Here is a 15,523-nt window from a genome sequence, read left to right on the forward strand (position 1 = left end):
TGTAGATGGCAGCATGCTCAGGCTTTGCCTACAAATGTTGATGTCACGCATATACAAAACTGAGCTTTAGGCTTCAAAATTTTATTAACATTATTGATTGAGGTTAAATTTTTAAAAATATATAATCGAAAGTTCGTGTGCATACTGTGTATTATTAATTATTATGTTGTTGGAAGCACTTAACTCGCAGAGGTTATAAATTAGCACATGGTGAATGGGAGTCAGTCAGGGTCGATCCAAGGAAAGGAAGGATAGGTATACTCCTTTAAACCAAGAGCCTCTTGATCCAAGGGAAGGGGTATATTGCAGGGTGGTAGACAATGACTATCCAGGAAGGTACCGCATTCCTGTCATGTGAGCGTGAAACTGAAGCCTGATAAATGTTTTGCACTCTGGCAGGACAGTGGGTCTTCTCATGTTTCATCATCGCATCATGGGATGCTGAGTGAATCTTACAAACGTCTACTTACATTTAGTAAATTCTTTGCTTCTCTGTATGTTCCTCAATAGTTCTCATTCTTCTGTTTTTCCCCCGGAAGCTATGCGACCCTTACGAGTTTAGCACTTGCAATTAATATAATAATAAATTAATTATTCTTGTAATATTTCCGATTTAGGAAACTAGACTGTGAAATAAGATTCTTGGAGGTGTTAAGCAGAGGAAACATCAAGCTGCTTGACATTTATAGTTCTACTGTGTTATGTCAATGGTGTTTTAATGAGTCTTGTCTTTTTTCCAGGTGGAGTAGCATGGTGAAGGAGACAGGGTGTGTGGCCCCCCCGGCAAGATGACCCAGACGACATATTCCCACCCTCACCCGCGGGGTCGCCCTCCGCCCCTGCTATGCCCACACCCGAGTGTAGTGATCAGGAGATGTGTGAGATGGCAGCACGTGGTGGTGGCAGTGGTAGTCGCTGTAGCGGGCTCCTGCGGGCGTGTGGAGGGAAGTGTGGAGTCAGTGAGGTTCTCTGCAGAGCAGTACAACGCCAGCGTCCCGGAGAATGCTCTGGGCAACACAGCCGTCGTCAGTGACACTATGATGGGAGTCTACGTCACCGACCCAACACTCAAGATTAAGTATCGCATCACAGAAGGGGATAACCAGAATTTCTTCCGGGCGGGAAAGCGGGTCGTCGGCGACTTCTGCTTTCTTGAGTTGCGCGTACGCACTGGTAACCGCCACGTTCTAAACAGGGAGAGTCGCGACCAGTACCGTCTGAAGGTGAAGGCACAACACCGTCATCACGACGGCAGCAAAGAAGACCTCCCAGGAGCTGTAACTGAGGTAATCATTACCATTACTGACCTCAACGACCTTACACCATTCTTCCTGCAAGACGAGTACCACGTACGGCTCAGCGAGGACACACCTCTTCATGCCTCAGTAGCGCGCGTCAAAGCCGAAGACCCAGATAGTGGTCTCAATGGCCAGATATATTATAGTTTCTCTGACCGCACGCCAGTGTTCGCTATCCATCCTACCTCTGGTGTGGTCACTCTCACGCGACCACTCAGTTTCCTGGAGAAGGCAGCATACGAGTTGACGGTGCAGGCACAAGACCGGGGCCGCCGTCAGCATGGAGGGTGGCCATCTCACGCCAAACTCTATATTAATGTTACAGAAGAAAATGTTTATGATCCACAAATATTAGTTGTCAAGTTGCCTGAGTCAATGCCACGAGCCCATCTGGCTGTAGTTGCCATCATCAATGTAGCGGACCAGGACCGTGGCCCCAGTGGCGAGGTGAGGTCGTTAGAGATAGTGGAGGGCGATCCTGATCGCGTTTTTCGTGTCCTGCCAGGCTCTGGTGCTAATGAATTTAACCTGGCGGCCCTCGATACCATTGATTGGAGCGAGTCGCCATTTGGCTTCAACTTAACATTAAAAGCTACAGATGGAGGCAATCGACCACGGTTTAGCTACAAGGTGGTGCGAGTGGCAGCACCACCATTACCTCAGCAGGAGGCGGTATTTACACAAGAGGTGTATGAGGCTACCGTCAGCGAAATAGCGCCTGTGGGCACGCGGGTGGTGCAAGTAGGCTCTTGGCTTCCTGGAGCACAGCGCCGCATCGAGTTTTCTATAGTAGCAGGAAACAAAGGGGGACAGTTCCGTATAGACCCCTTCTCTGGCGTCATCACCACTGGAGCTACTCTGGATGCTGAGACCCGCACTGACTACACTCTCACCGTTGGAGCAACCAGCCCATCCGTCATCCTGCCGCTGCAGCAAACTTCTGCCAAGGTAATAGTGAGAGTGCTGGATGCCAACGACAACACGCCCATGATTGTGGCACCTCAGGGCGTAGTACGTGTGGACGAGCACCAGCCCGCCGGCACCTGGGTGACTAAGGTGCGGGCACAGGACTATGACTCCGGGGAGAATGGGTACGTTTCCTACAGCTTAGCAAATGCCGATGATGTGCCTTTCACGGTAGACCATTTCACGGGCGAGGTGAGCACCACCCGCGCTCTAGACTACGAGACAGAGCGACGTACGTGGAGACTGCTGGTGCGTGCATCAGACTGGGGCTCTCCCTACCGTCGTCAGAGTGAGAAGGTCATCACAGTGCACGTAGAAGACGTCAATGATAATAGACCACAGTTTGAGCGTATAGACTGCACCGGCTTCATAGACCGACTCACTCCTCTGGGATCGGAAGTTTTTACGCTTTCTGCTGTGGACTTCGATCAAGGAAACATTATCAGTTACAGGATTGTAGGTGGTAATGACGACCGTTGCTTTGGCCTAGATTCCACCACGGGTGTATTGACATTGGCATGCGACTTGCAGGATCTGATGGTCTCAGAACGTATACTCAACGTAACAGCAACAGATGGTCAACACTTCGCCGATACCTTGGCACTGCGTCTACAGTTAGTCAGACAGCAGAACCCATCAGCACACTCGTGGACGGTGCTGGACTGCAGGGAGATGGGTGTAGCTCAACGTCTAGCTGAGCAGCTTGCACGTGCTGAAAAAAGTAATCGCCAAGATGATCTCATTAGCTTGCTGACACCACCAATGACAGGGCTGAACGCACACGGGCCAGAACTGCTGCACGTGCCCCTGGAGGTCCGTGTACGAGAGAACAGCGACCCGGGCACCTTGGTGCTTAAGATTGAAGCTCAGGATGATGATAGCGGCTACCCAGGACATCTAGTTTATGTCATTTCATCTGGCAACGAAGAATCTGTGTTCATGATGGACTTAGAAACCGGGGCTCTGACGGTAGCAGGCCTGCTAGACCGGGAGAAAGTTGCTCGCTACAATCTCAACTTAACTGTATATGATCTAGGTAAACCGCAGCGCTCAGCCTCCCGCCTTGTTGTTGTCACTCTTGTCGACGAAAATGACAATGCTCCTAACTTTGATAAACCAGCTTATAGCTTCTTCTTGCCAGAGAACGTGGCCAACGGCACTAGTGTGTACGAGTTGCGGGCACAAGATCCCGATGAGGGCACCAATGGCGTGGTGACATACAGTTTGGCTACCGACACGAAAGACTTCAGACTGGACCCTGTGAATGGACGGCTGAGCGTGGCATGGCCCCTGGATCACGAGACTCATGACGTGTACGAGTTGCGTGTGGTGGCTACTGACGGCGGGGCACGATCTGCGCACGCCTACGTCACAATTCAAGTAGCCAATATCAACGACTGCCCTCCTGTCTTCCCCACTGAACGATCAACTGCTGTGCGTGTTCCCGAGGACCTTCCTGTGGGTGCACTAGTTACGCTTGTGACGGCCCACGATCCGGACTCTCCTCGCCTGCGCTACACTCTCATGGGTGGGCATGAGGGCATTTTCGAGCTAGACGCAGACACAGCGGCGCTGCGCCTCGCTGCTAAACTAGACTACGAGACCAGGCCCGCCTACAACATTACGGTTCGTGCCACTGATGATGGTACGCCTCCACTCTCTGCCAGCACCCACGTCATTGTGCAGGTACTGACCTCAGTTTTTTCGGATTCACTGCCAGAAGTAATTTTAAAATTGATATACGAGTACTACTAGGCTCATATAGTTAGAAAAATAAATTTAGGAAATAAATGTCACGCATTTAATAAGAGTGAAAAATGGTATGGTGATACCGATAAGATGTGGAAAAAGACACCTACATTTCAGGACATTAGAGAAAATGTTTCGCCACGCACGGCTTTTTCAGTCCTAAAACAGAATAACTAAGAAAGAGTATATATAGTGGCAGGAAGGTAGTAAGCTGCGAGAGGGTGGCAGTAATAGTAATAACAGTAGTACAATTGTGGTGAGATGGATTGGGTTTGAGAAGACCCAGAAACATCATGTTACAGCGGTCTCTAGAATGAGTATCGTTATTATTAATATCAAAACTAAGCGCTAAACCCACCAGGGCCATAGAGCGGTCTTCAGACATGTAAGGTTTGTTATAATTAAAGCATGTGCTAAATACAAGAGTAGATTTTCAGTTAAACAGAGTGAATGACTCATCGACTACTACTAGGCACTTCTTGCAGAAAATCAGTCTTGTGTAGCTTCAAATTCCATTTGTAAATTTTATATATATATATATATATATATATATATATATATATATATATATATATATATATATATATAAACCATAGTTCCTTGACAATAGGAGTAGTCACGAAAGCGCTTGGAATTCACTACTCTTTTACAGTGGTTTTTTGCATATATATATATATATATATATATATATATATATATATATATATATATATATATATATATATATATATATATATATATATATATATATATATATATATTCAGGGAAAACCTTGAGTTTTCCCTGAAGCAAGTTTATTCTTTTCTCTGAGGATGAGGGTCCCAATGACAGTTCTAGAGGTGGTACCTCCCTATATTTTATATATATATATATATATATATATATATATATATATATATATATCTATATATCTATATATAGATATATGTGTATATATATATATATATATATATATATATATATATATATATATATATATGTATATATATATATATATACATTATATATATAGATATATATATATATGTAATGTCGTGCCTAATAGGTAAAACTGGTCAATTAGCAAGAACTCATTTAAAATTAAGTCCATTCTAAATTTTTCTCTTATACGTTTAAGATATATCTTTTCATTAATGTTAATGTAACAATTTATAATTTTGCACCAAAAGAATCTTAGAAAACTTACCTAACCTTATTATAACAAGCGCAATTTATTTTAGCCTAATCCAGCTAAATATATTTTAGATACGTTTTCAACAATTTAATACTAAACAAACACAGTGAAATATATTGTTTTCGTTGGTTTCAGAATGATTTTTGTTAAATTATTGCATACACAAATTTTCGCTTGTCTTATAGGGCAAGATGAGCGTTGCTGTTTAAGCCAAGATCGCAAGTTTTACATATTCGGCACGATATATATATATATATATATATATATATATATATATATATATATATATATATATATATATATATATATATATATATATATAAGATCATAGTAAACAGGTGTTTTCAGAATATGCAAAACAACCACTTTGAAAGAATAGTGAAATTCCACGTGCTTTCGTGACTTTTCACATTATCAAGGAACTGTAAAAGTAATACTTCAAAGGAAGGCATATAAAGGGTCTGGACCACACCTCACAAACACATCCCACAACAAAGCAACACCTGACGCGCGACGACACCGGCCTCATAAGAGGAACACTGCAGCAAGCCCGCTGGCCCAACTAGACAGGTCCTTCGCGACCTCCTACTAGCAAAATATTATGTCTAGTTGGGCCAGTGGGCCTGCTGCAGTGTCCATGATCTAAGGTTGGTTAATGGAATTGAAAGTCTGTCGTCTACACTCGGGTCATTAGGGGTGCATGGTAACCTTTTCACCATCAGACGTGGAAAGACAATTAAAATTAAGGACGCCATTGGTACACTAAGAGAAAACATCATAAGTGTCCGGGGCCCAAGACTGTTCAACAGCTTCGCACCATGCATAAGGGGAATTACCAATAGGCCCCTGGCTGCCTTCAAACGGGAGCTGGACAGATACTTAAAGTCGGTGCCGGATCAGCCGGGCTGTGGTTCGTACGCTGGACTGTGTGCGGCCAACAGTAACAGCCTGGTTGATTAGGTCCTGATCCACCTGGAGGCCTGGTCGTGGACCGGGCCGCGGTGGCGTTGATCCCCGGAATACCCTCCAGGTAGACTTTAATCCCTAAAACAGGGATTAAAGTAGATTCGCAGCATATATACATTTAGAAACATACAACTCTTAGTGTATATATCCTGTGTGTCCGAAGGACTTAGTAATTTCTTGTTAATTATCTTTATTCACAACCAAACAACGTCCTCACAGTTCTGTATAAGCTATATATAGTCCACAACTTTTGCTAACAGTATTTTTTTTGCATTAGGGTTAATCCTACTAGTACCACTAGACTCGAGTAATGAAAGAATTTTCTTTAAGATTTGCATGACACAGTATTTTTGTGTGTGTGTTGAATATGCATTCAAATAATATAATTCCCACTTGTGATTTTATAAGTATGAAACTAAGTGAACTTATACTCGAAAATAAACTCCAGACTGCTACACGTGGATTAGACTAGATTTTTAGAGTTGTGGTGAAATCCTTTAGATTTATGGAGGATTGCAGGAAGTTTGAGGTCATGCCAGACGTAGCCTATCCTATAAATATTGCAGTCAGTGTGTGATGGTATAAGTTCAGGCATAATATTATGTACGCTGTGATAAAGTATTTGAAATCAACTAGTGGTGCTGATGTGTCTTGTCCCCTGCCTCGCGTCTCTGTAGGTGGTGGATGTTGACGAAAATGTTCACGCGCCAGTCTTCATGAAGGACGTGGAGCAGGCCCAGGTGCTGGAGTCTGCTCCTCCACACACCCTGGTTGCTACCTTCAGCGCCGTCGACGGTGATCACAATCCTGCTGACGCCGCCATCACTTACTCCTTGGTGGGTTCTGAAGGACGAGGTGTCTTCTACATCGACCAGAAGGGTGAGTGTTCTTTGATTACGTTGATGTTTCTGGTGTTCTACTGGACATAGCTATATACTTAGTTGTGTATTTTCTCACTGAGCTGTGACTCCTTCAGCATCTGTCACCTATGATCCAGTACTACACCATTGATTTTTCCATACGAGAAGTATTTTGGGTTGATTTTATTTTCACTGATGGCTTTTTGCTTTGGCTTTTAATCAGGGAAAAAATAGCAGAGGTAATAACTACGGACTCAACACAGATAGATAAGTCTATCTTCTGCAGGTACGAACATCCCTTTTCACCTCACGACTGAATTTACTAACTCCACGTAATCAGCATTTTATAATTCATGGATATCATATTCTTGGGAAAATAAAATACAGATATATGAGCGAATACAATTATTTTTTACACTAATGAAAGTATGGATAATATAGGATTACTGGTAAAGTCCCACTTAGGCAAGGTTACTGAGAGATGAATAATATAGCATGTATTGCGGGTTATTACAGTAATTTATTATAGTTGCAGAATTCGGAATACCGAACAATACTAGTGATTGGCCAAGTGATTGGTCCACCACAGTTTATATATAAGCCTCTTAGTGTTGACCCGGCACTCTGTTGGTCCTCTTGCGGCCAAGGCTCGGCCCATCACTGCTGAATTGCCTCGTCTTCTCATAATGAAGGAACAAGATTCTCTTGTTTCACCCTCATTACATTCCAATTCATGTGGGTGGGTAAGGTTGGAGCAACATCACACACTGCTGCCTATTTATGGTTTGACATTGGCAGTTAGCAAGAAGGAAATATAGGTTAATTTATGATAAATTAACGTAAAATGACTAATACATATACTTTCGATCACTGCTCAGATCGTAGAGAAATCGACGTAGCCTACCGCGTGCCTCTTTATCTGGAAGACATAATGCAGATCTACTTATTAATCCATTTACATGTATTTAGGTCGCTTCCACTACCTGTTTGTGTATGTAATTATCTTTCTGTTCGCTGCTTGTATGTAAAGGGGAAGAAATGAGATGAGATTTGTGTGTGTATTATTGCTGGGAGTGGTGTCAGGGTTATAGTTGCAGTGTCATGCGAGTGGTGATGCTCATTGTTGCTGGGAGTGGTGTCAGGGTTATAGTTGCAGTGTCATGCGAGTGGTGATGCTCATTGTTGCTGGGAGTGGTGTCAGGGTTATAGTTGCAGTGTCATGCGAGTGGTGATGCTCATTGTTACTGGGAGTGGTGTCAGGGTCATAGTTGTAGTGTCATGCGAGTGGTGATGCTCATTGTGTCATGTCAGTATAGAAAAACATCTGGTTTTATCCCAAGAAATCTTCCTAATAATTTATGGAAAATAACGATTTAAAAAACAAACTGATACCTTTGACCGGGCTGTTGTTGGCCACTAGTAACAACATCCTGAGCAACCAGGCTATTGTTGCTAGTGGCCATCAGGCCTAGTCAGATATTTGTGTTGTACATAGTACTGTGCATGAGGTCACGTTTAGGGAAGAGCAAGCTGGTTTGTTGTGGGATATGTCCTCTCGGAGTGGTCATGGCATTAACAGTGAAATATTGGTGAAAGAACATGGTTTATGTATTCTCTTATTCGCGCACTGGTGGTGAGGTCATTGTCCTTCCACCCCTCCTTGCCCACCACCTGTGGGGATTCTTCTGAAGGCACCATGATAGCCTAATATAGGAGGTAGGTGCAACGGAGTGGAGTCAGGTTCCCCACTGATATCTCTATCTGCCTTGAACGAACCTGTGGCCTTAGATGAGAGCACAAATGATTTCAATAGCACGATCATTGGTGTTATCTTGTTTCAAAAGGTTTTGTTATGTATCTTATCATTCTTTTGACCTCTCCTGTATTGGCAGTATATTTTTTTTACCTGTTTCTTATGTTCTATGAGATAATCTGCCGATCTTCAATTTTGTGCTCTTTTTGATTGGTTTATTCATCCCGTAACTAAGCAACTGAAATTTGTCTCCAGTGAACTTCCTTATTTTCATGTGCTCATTGGAAGACTTCACTGGTGTCTGATATTTTTTTCTGTATCTTTACTGTATCCTTTATCGTCCTCGAAAGATGATACGAAGCTGTGACTTAGTGTTTTTTAGTTATACATGATGTAAGGATGAAAAACAGTATTAGTGCTAGGACCGTGACTGGGGGTGTTGATCCGTTTACCTCGCTGAGGCTGGACTTTCGTCTTGTTTACTATCACTAAAGTGATGTTTCTTAGAAATTTTAATGTTATTTTTCCGGGTTATCACACCATGGTCACCGTGGAAATCACATCAACGTTTCGCTTTTCATCCACAGCATCGCAATAATCCACAGTGGTTCAGCGCTTTATAATATAATTAATAATAATGATAAAAGCCAGGAATCAGTAAAACAAGTCGATAAGAGTCGGGACCAGGATCTATGAGTTTAGCTCTTAGTTATGATTGTACGAATCGACCTCGACTCCCGGGCTCCGGGAGTAGAAAAACTCTCGAAACTCATTAAAGGTATATATACATATATATACATGTATATATATATATATATGTGTGTGTGTGTGTGTGTGTGTAAGGATGATGTGGATAATAATAATTCATGTTAAGTGCTAAACCCATGTGGGTCATTCAGCACAAGACATGGTGGAGGCTCGATCCTCAATCTGCTGAACGCGAGACAGATGCGCTTCCTATTTGTACTCACCTAGTTGATAGGATGATGTGGAGGGTGGTATTAACATGGTCACTGGTAGTTTTTTTTTTTTATTCACCGGTACTCTCCCGGCCCGGGTCTTTTCCAAGTAGTGGTGACCCGGTCTTGGCTCCCTATCTGGGGAGCATCTCGAGACCTAAGTCTCCCATGGGAGGAGGTACAAGTACCCCCTCAGCTTTGGGACTAACTGTCCCCGAGCTAAGTAGGTAACGGAAGGCGCCATAACTTTCTAACAAGACAATCACGCTATGGTGCCCAGACCAAATTTAATTTCCATGGACCATATTGTTCTTACAGTTGACTCCCGTGTCAGCTTTTGAGCTGTGTCTGATCAGCCAGGTTGTGTTGGTTTGTGGATCTCGAAAGAGTAGTTCTTTATGTATGATTGTTGTATCTTACTTCCTGTACCCATCGTAACGGGTCCAAGAGCTAGACAGCAACGTTTTTTGTCTAAGCAAATTACAAAAATTAAGTCATTTACAATAAGCAGATTTTGGATACTTGACCGGATTTGTTTTGTGGTAAGTCAGTATGTTGTTCAGTGATTTACTTGTGACTTCACCTGTGACATCTTTCAAGTGTTCTTCTATCTCCTCTGCCCGGCCTGAGGCCAGGCTTCTCTGTTGACTACCTGGTCAGTCAGGTTGCTTGTGTTAAGCCCACCTTGCCATCATAGCTCGGTTGATCCGAAACTTGTAGAAGAAAGCTGTCTCGCTACTTCGTTCTAGTTTCAGTCTTCGTTCTTGTATTATTATTATTATTATTATAATCAAGGCTGAGCGCTAAACCCACTAGAGTCATATTCGTTCGTGTAATATCTTGCAGATAATATGTTGAGTCTTGGGCCACGGATATTGTCACAATATTCTCAAATTGTTCCTCCCATCCTTCATCCCCCGTTTCCCCATCCCGTCTTCAGTAGCTTAATTTCACATTTTCTCCCATTTCCCTCGCTACCATCATGTTAGTTATGGGTCCAGGCTCTTAATTATCTATCATTATATATTAACAAGTACCATATTCCATTACGTTGTAGACAGAACAACGCCCAATACCCTCGCTTCCTTCCCTACCCTGCAGCGCTGTAGAGCCCTTGTGGCTTAGCGCTTCTTTTTGATTATAATAATAATAATAATAATGTAGACAGAATAATCGAAGTATTTTCAGATATTCTCTTGTTTTACTGTAGATATTTACGGTAGATGTGGGCAGTATACGACCTTCGTATGTTTTCCTCTTCTATCTCTCCTGCCCTGAGAGGTGCTGTGAGCACAGCAATATTCAAGTCACTAGAGCACAATGATCTGAGAAGTACCATCCCTGGCGTTGCTAGTCTTTATTTTGAAAGTTCTCATAATCCACACTATCATTTTCCTTCTTTACTCTGTTTTCCAGATATCTGATCCTCTGACTTAATAATTTCATTCTTTTCTGTATTCTGTGTTAATTTTTGAGATCTTCATTCTTCCTGTTCCTTACCTGTTAAAATTATAAACACTGAACATGTTATTTTTATTTTTTTCCCTCTGAAGACTTTGTTGATGTATGTTTGTAGTTTTGTGTGTTTTCTACTGAGGTAACTTTCACACTTTGTCTACAAAGGACGATGCAAAGCTGTGGTTAGTGTCCTTCTTTATGTCAGCTATGATGGTGAGAAACAGTAATAGTGCTAGCACCATGCCTCAGTGTAGTCAACTTTTTACTCTGTCGATTTATTAAAAAAATGAATATCCACTTCCCATAGCTTCCTCTTATAACTGTTGACTTCATTTTATGAGATAATACTCCGTGGTTACATCTGTTAAATACCTTTACAAATTCCGTACAGATTACATCAACATTATTTTTCTTCTAAGTCCTCCGTAATCTTTTTATTGTGTTTTAATAGTCGATATACCCGTGATATAATTTTGGTATACCTGTGAACGGTTTCAAAAAAATTTCTACCCTCGCAGTCTGGCCCAGGACCACATTTTCCCTGTTCATTGCCCGTTCATCTAAGTTGTTGCTTTAAGCGGTCATCATAGCCATTACACAATGGTTGATCTGGTTCTTGGCGTCATTGAGCTGCAGCCCAAGCAAGCTGGACTGGGCTGGGCTTGCCTGGCGGGCTGATAATTAAATGGTGGAGATGGAAGTAGCGGCGGGTCCAGCATGTTAAGTGAGGGCTGGGCTCGTCCAGGATAATACCGCTCGCTTGATGATTAACTTAGTCATTATGCTGGATTACCACGCTGTCACGGCCTGCTGAGCCGTTTTAACTACGGTTCATGGGGAGGGAGGGGGCCCACGAGGAGAGAGATAAGGGTGAGGGGTGTGTGGTGGAAGAGTCACGGGGTTGGTGTGGCGGAGGGAAGAGGGTGGGGAAGGGGGAGTAATTGCTGGAGATGGAAAGTAATGATGGTTTATCAGGCGGCTGTGCCAGGCGCTGCCTAGTTATGTGAGGATTCTGGGCTTATCTGCAACCAGGCTGGCCGGGATGCTCTGATGTTAGTGCTGCTGCTGCTGCTCCTAGTGGTGGTGGGCGCTGGTGCTGCTAGTGGTGGATGCCAATGGTGGTGGTGGGTACTGCTGCTGCCTGCTGCTAGTAGTGGTGTTGGGTGCTACTGCTGCTAGTGATGGTGGTGGGTGCTGGTGTTGGTGCTGCTAGTGATGGTGGGTACTGCTGTTGCTAGTAGTGGTGGGTGCTGGTGCTGCTAGTGGTGGTGGGTGCTGCTGCTGCTATTGGTGGTGGGTGCTGGTGCTTTTAATGGTGGTGGTGCTGGTACTGTTGGGGATCAGAATGGTAGTGTTGATGGTGCCAGTGTCGGGCTACAGACAAGTCTGGCTCTTCCATTGTCCTCACTGAACCATACTTTTGTCAGTGTGGGCAATTAGATACAAAACTAAGTAGGAGTTGAATAATAGCTCTAGGCCTTTCTTGTTGCAGTAAACACATCAGGAGCTTGCAATATTGCAGAAATGAGTAAGAAATCCAGGAAGATCCATTCGAGGGAACGACTCGCACGTGTGTGTGTGTGTGTAATCGTTGAGGTCGAAACTGGAATCTTCAGTCATTATTTTGACACTGCTTGGTTGGTCTCTGTTTATTCACGACTCTGAAGTTTTACCCCCTTTATGCATTATTATATTTACTGTCTTTGTTGTATGTAATATCTGATATTTTTATGGATAGACACCATTCTAGCCTATCCAAACCTAACCTAAATAATGTTCATCGACAAATATGCTTAAAAAACTATGCAAAAAGAATGGACGTTGAAGGAGGAGTTGCTGTCGAGGAACCAGAAACCTCTCACCCACTGCCTTTCTTAGCCAATATAAACTTCATAGCATCTACACCATTGTCTTAATCCCTGTTGTTTTGTTTTTCTTAAATGCGTTCCTTTTCCTTCCGGTTTCTTTGGTTTTGTTTCCCTCACGTTTACAACCACTGCTACCGCTTTCTCACACCTCTGCTAGATGCACATTTATTACCTTGATCTGTGCCAAGATCTAGTTGCTCAGGTCCTGGTGCTTACTTTCCAACACTTTATCTGAAGGTTACCTGAATAAAGTTTCCAGGAGTCAACGTCCCAGCAGCCCGGTCCCAGACTAAGCCTCCTGGTGGATCAGGACCTGGTCAGCCAGGCTGTGATTGGTAGTTGCATGCAGTCCAAGTATGAACCACAGCCTGGCTGGTCAAGAGCTAATTGGAGGGCCTTGCCCAGTCTCTCTTAAAGGCAACCAGAGGTTTGTTGGTAATTTCCCTTATGCATACCTTTACCATTGATATATCTTTGAAGAGTTTCGAGAGTTTATCTACTCTCCGAGGGAGGCCATTCAAGAGCCAGGGACCACCAACACTCATCTAGTTCTCATATTTTTTTGTTTAATTTCTTGGGGAAGCGCTAAACCCGTAGGGATTATAAAGCGCCTGTGTAGAGCTATGGAAGGCATTCACGCTTAATTCAAGAAATTGGAGCACAGATCCAATTCCCTAGATCAAGAGCCCTTTACCAGCATCAAGGAACCTCCCTTGAGGGAAGAGTTCTCTTATAGTGTACCTGCAGCGTACAGCAACATCACGACTATAGAGGGAAACAGTTTCAAATTATACCTCAAAGAGAAAAAAATCTGAAGCAGTATGTGTTATTATAGCTGTATCCAAAGCTAATTGCATAGTGGATTGATGTGTTCCCAAGGATTTCTTGATTTGACAGTAAATATATATATATATATATATATATATATATATATATATATATATATATATATATATATATATATATATATATATATATATATATATATGTCGTGCCGAATAGGCAGAACTTGCGATCTTGGCTTAAATAGCAACGCTCATCTTGCCATATAGGACAAGTGAAAATTTGTGTATGCAATAATGCCGCCAAAATCATTCTTAACCTAACGAAAAAAATATATTTCACTGTGTTTGTTTAGTATTAAATTATTGTAAACAAATCTAAAATATATTTAGTTGGGCTAGGCTAAAATAAATTGTTCTTGTTATAATAAGGTTAGGTAAGTTTTCTAAGATTCTTTTGAAGCAAAATTAAAATTTTTTACATTAACATTAATGAAAAAAAATATATCTTTAAACGTATAAGAGAAAATTTTCGAAAGGACTTAATTTTAAATGAGTTCTTGCTAATTGACCAGTTTTACATATTCGGCACGACATATATATATATATATATATATATATATATATATATATATATATGCAAAACAACCACTCTGAAAGAATAGAGAAATTCCAAGCGCTTTCGTGACTACTCACATTATCAAGGAACTATGAAAGTAAAGCATCCAAGGAAGCTATATAAGGGGTCTGGCCAGCACCTCACTATCAGATCCCACAACGGTTAAACACCTGACGCGCGCCGACCCAACTGGATAGGTCCTTTACACAACTCACCCACAAACTATTCTACCCAAGAAAATTTAAAAATTATTATTTGTCCAGTGTATTATTATTCAACTAAAAATATGTTGGTTCTTCCTTACCATGAAAACTTGGTTGATATGCCTTCTCTTCTTAAGACTTTTAATATTAAAGTTGTATTCAAAAATCTTGATACAGTAAAAAAACTTTTGATAAAGAATTTCCCCCAAAATGGATTTAAATTAGATAAGTTTAGATTTAGAAAGGACATAGGAAAGTATTGGTTTGGAAATAGGGTAGTTGATGAGTGGAACAGTCTACCTAGTTGGGTTATTGAGGCTAGGACTTCGGGTAGTTTCAAATTTAGGTTGGATAAGTACATGAGTGGGAGAGGTTGGATGTGAGTGGGACTTGCACATCGGAGCTTGTTTCTTGGGTGGCATTGAAAATTGGGTTGGTCAAATGTTTGTTAGTGGGATGAATTGTAAAGGACCTGCCTAGCATGGGCCAACAGGCCTGCTGCAGTGTTCCTCCTTTTTTTTTTTTTTTTTTTTTTTTACACAGGGTTTGACAAGGTTAAGGATCCCTAGCTTTATTGACAAGCTATTTACAGGTTAAGGATTCCTAACTTTCTTGACAAGCTAAGAGCTGTTACCTACATCAGCTCATTTGAAAGCATTTTTATTGTTATGAGACATACAAGTAGGAAACAGGATGAAGTTGGAGCCATCTGTGGGCCAGCATTTTCATTTGATCAACTGACTTTATCTCGTTGACATCATTATGCTGTACGAATGTATTCCATACTCGAGTCATCCTGGGTATGTATGATCTCAGATGGAGTGATGTACTGGAGAAGGGTACAGCCAGAGTGAAGTTGCTGCTTTC

At 42.2% G+C, this 15,523-nt stretch overlaps 1 protein-coding gene across 9 annotated transcripts in view; it reads left to right on the forward strand.

The window, feature by feature from the left end:
- The window catches only part of kug (FAT atypical cadherin kugelei), a 913,302-nt gene that overhangs the window by 328,059 nt on the left and 569,720 nt on the right, over window positions 1-15,523 (forward strand). For all 9 annotated transcript variants that reach the window (XR_011394610.1, XR_008406862.2, XM_070104239.1 and 6 more), the window contains exons 2-3: window positions 741-3,950; window positions 6,832-7,033. Coding sequence is in view for 7 of the 9 variants with exons in the window: in XM_070104239.1 (XP_069960340.1) it covers window positions 789-3,950; window positions 6,832-7,033 (3,364 nt within the window). In the remaining 2 variants the exon portion in view is untranslated. The remainder of the gene's footprint in view (window positions 1-740; window positions 3,951-6,831; window positions 7,034-15,523) is intronic.

This window comes from Cherax quadricarinatus, chromosome 1 (genome assembly GCF_038502225.1).
Source record: "Cherax quadricarinatus isolate ZL_2023a chromosome 1, ASM3850222v1, whole genome shotgun sequence".
Taxonomy (NCBI): domain Eukaryota; kingdom Metazoa; phylum Arthropoda; class Malacostraca; order Decapoda; family Parastacidae; genus Cherax; species Cherax quadricarinatus.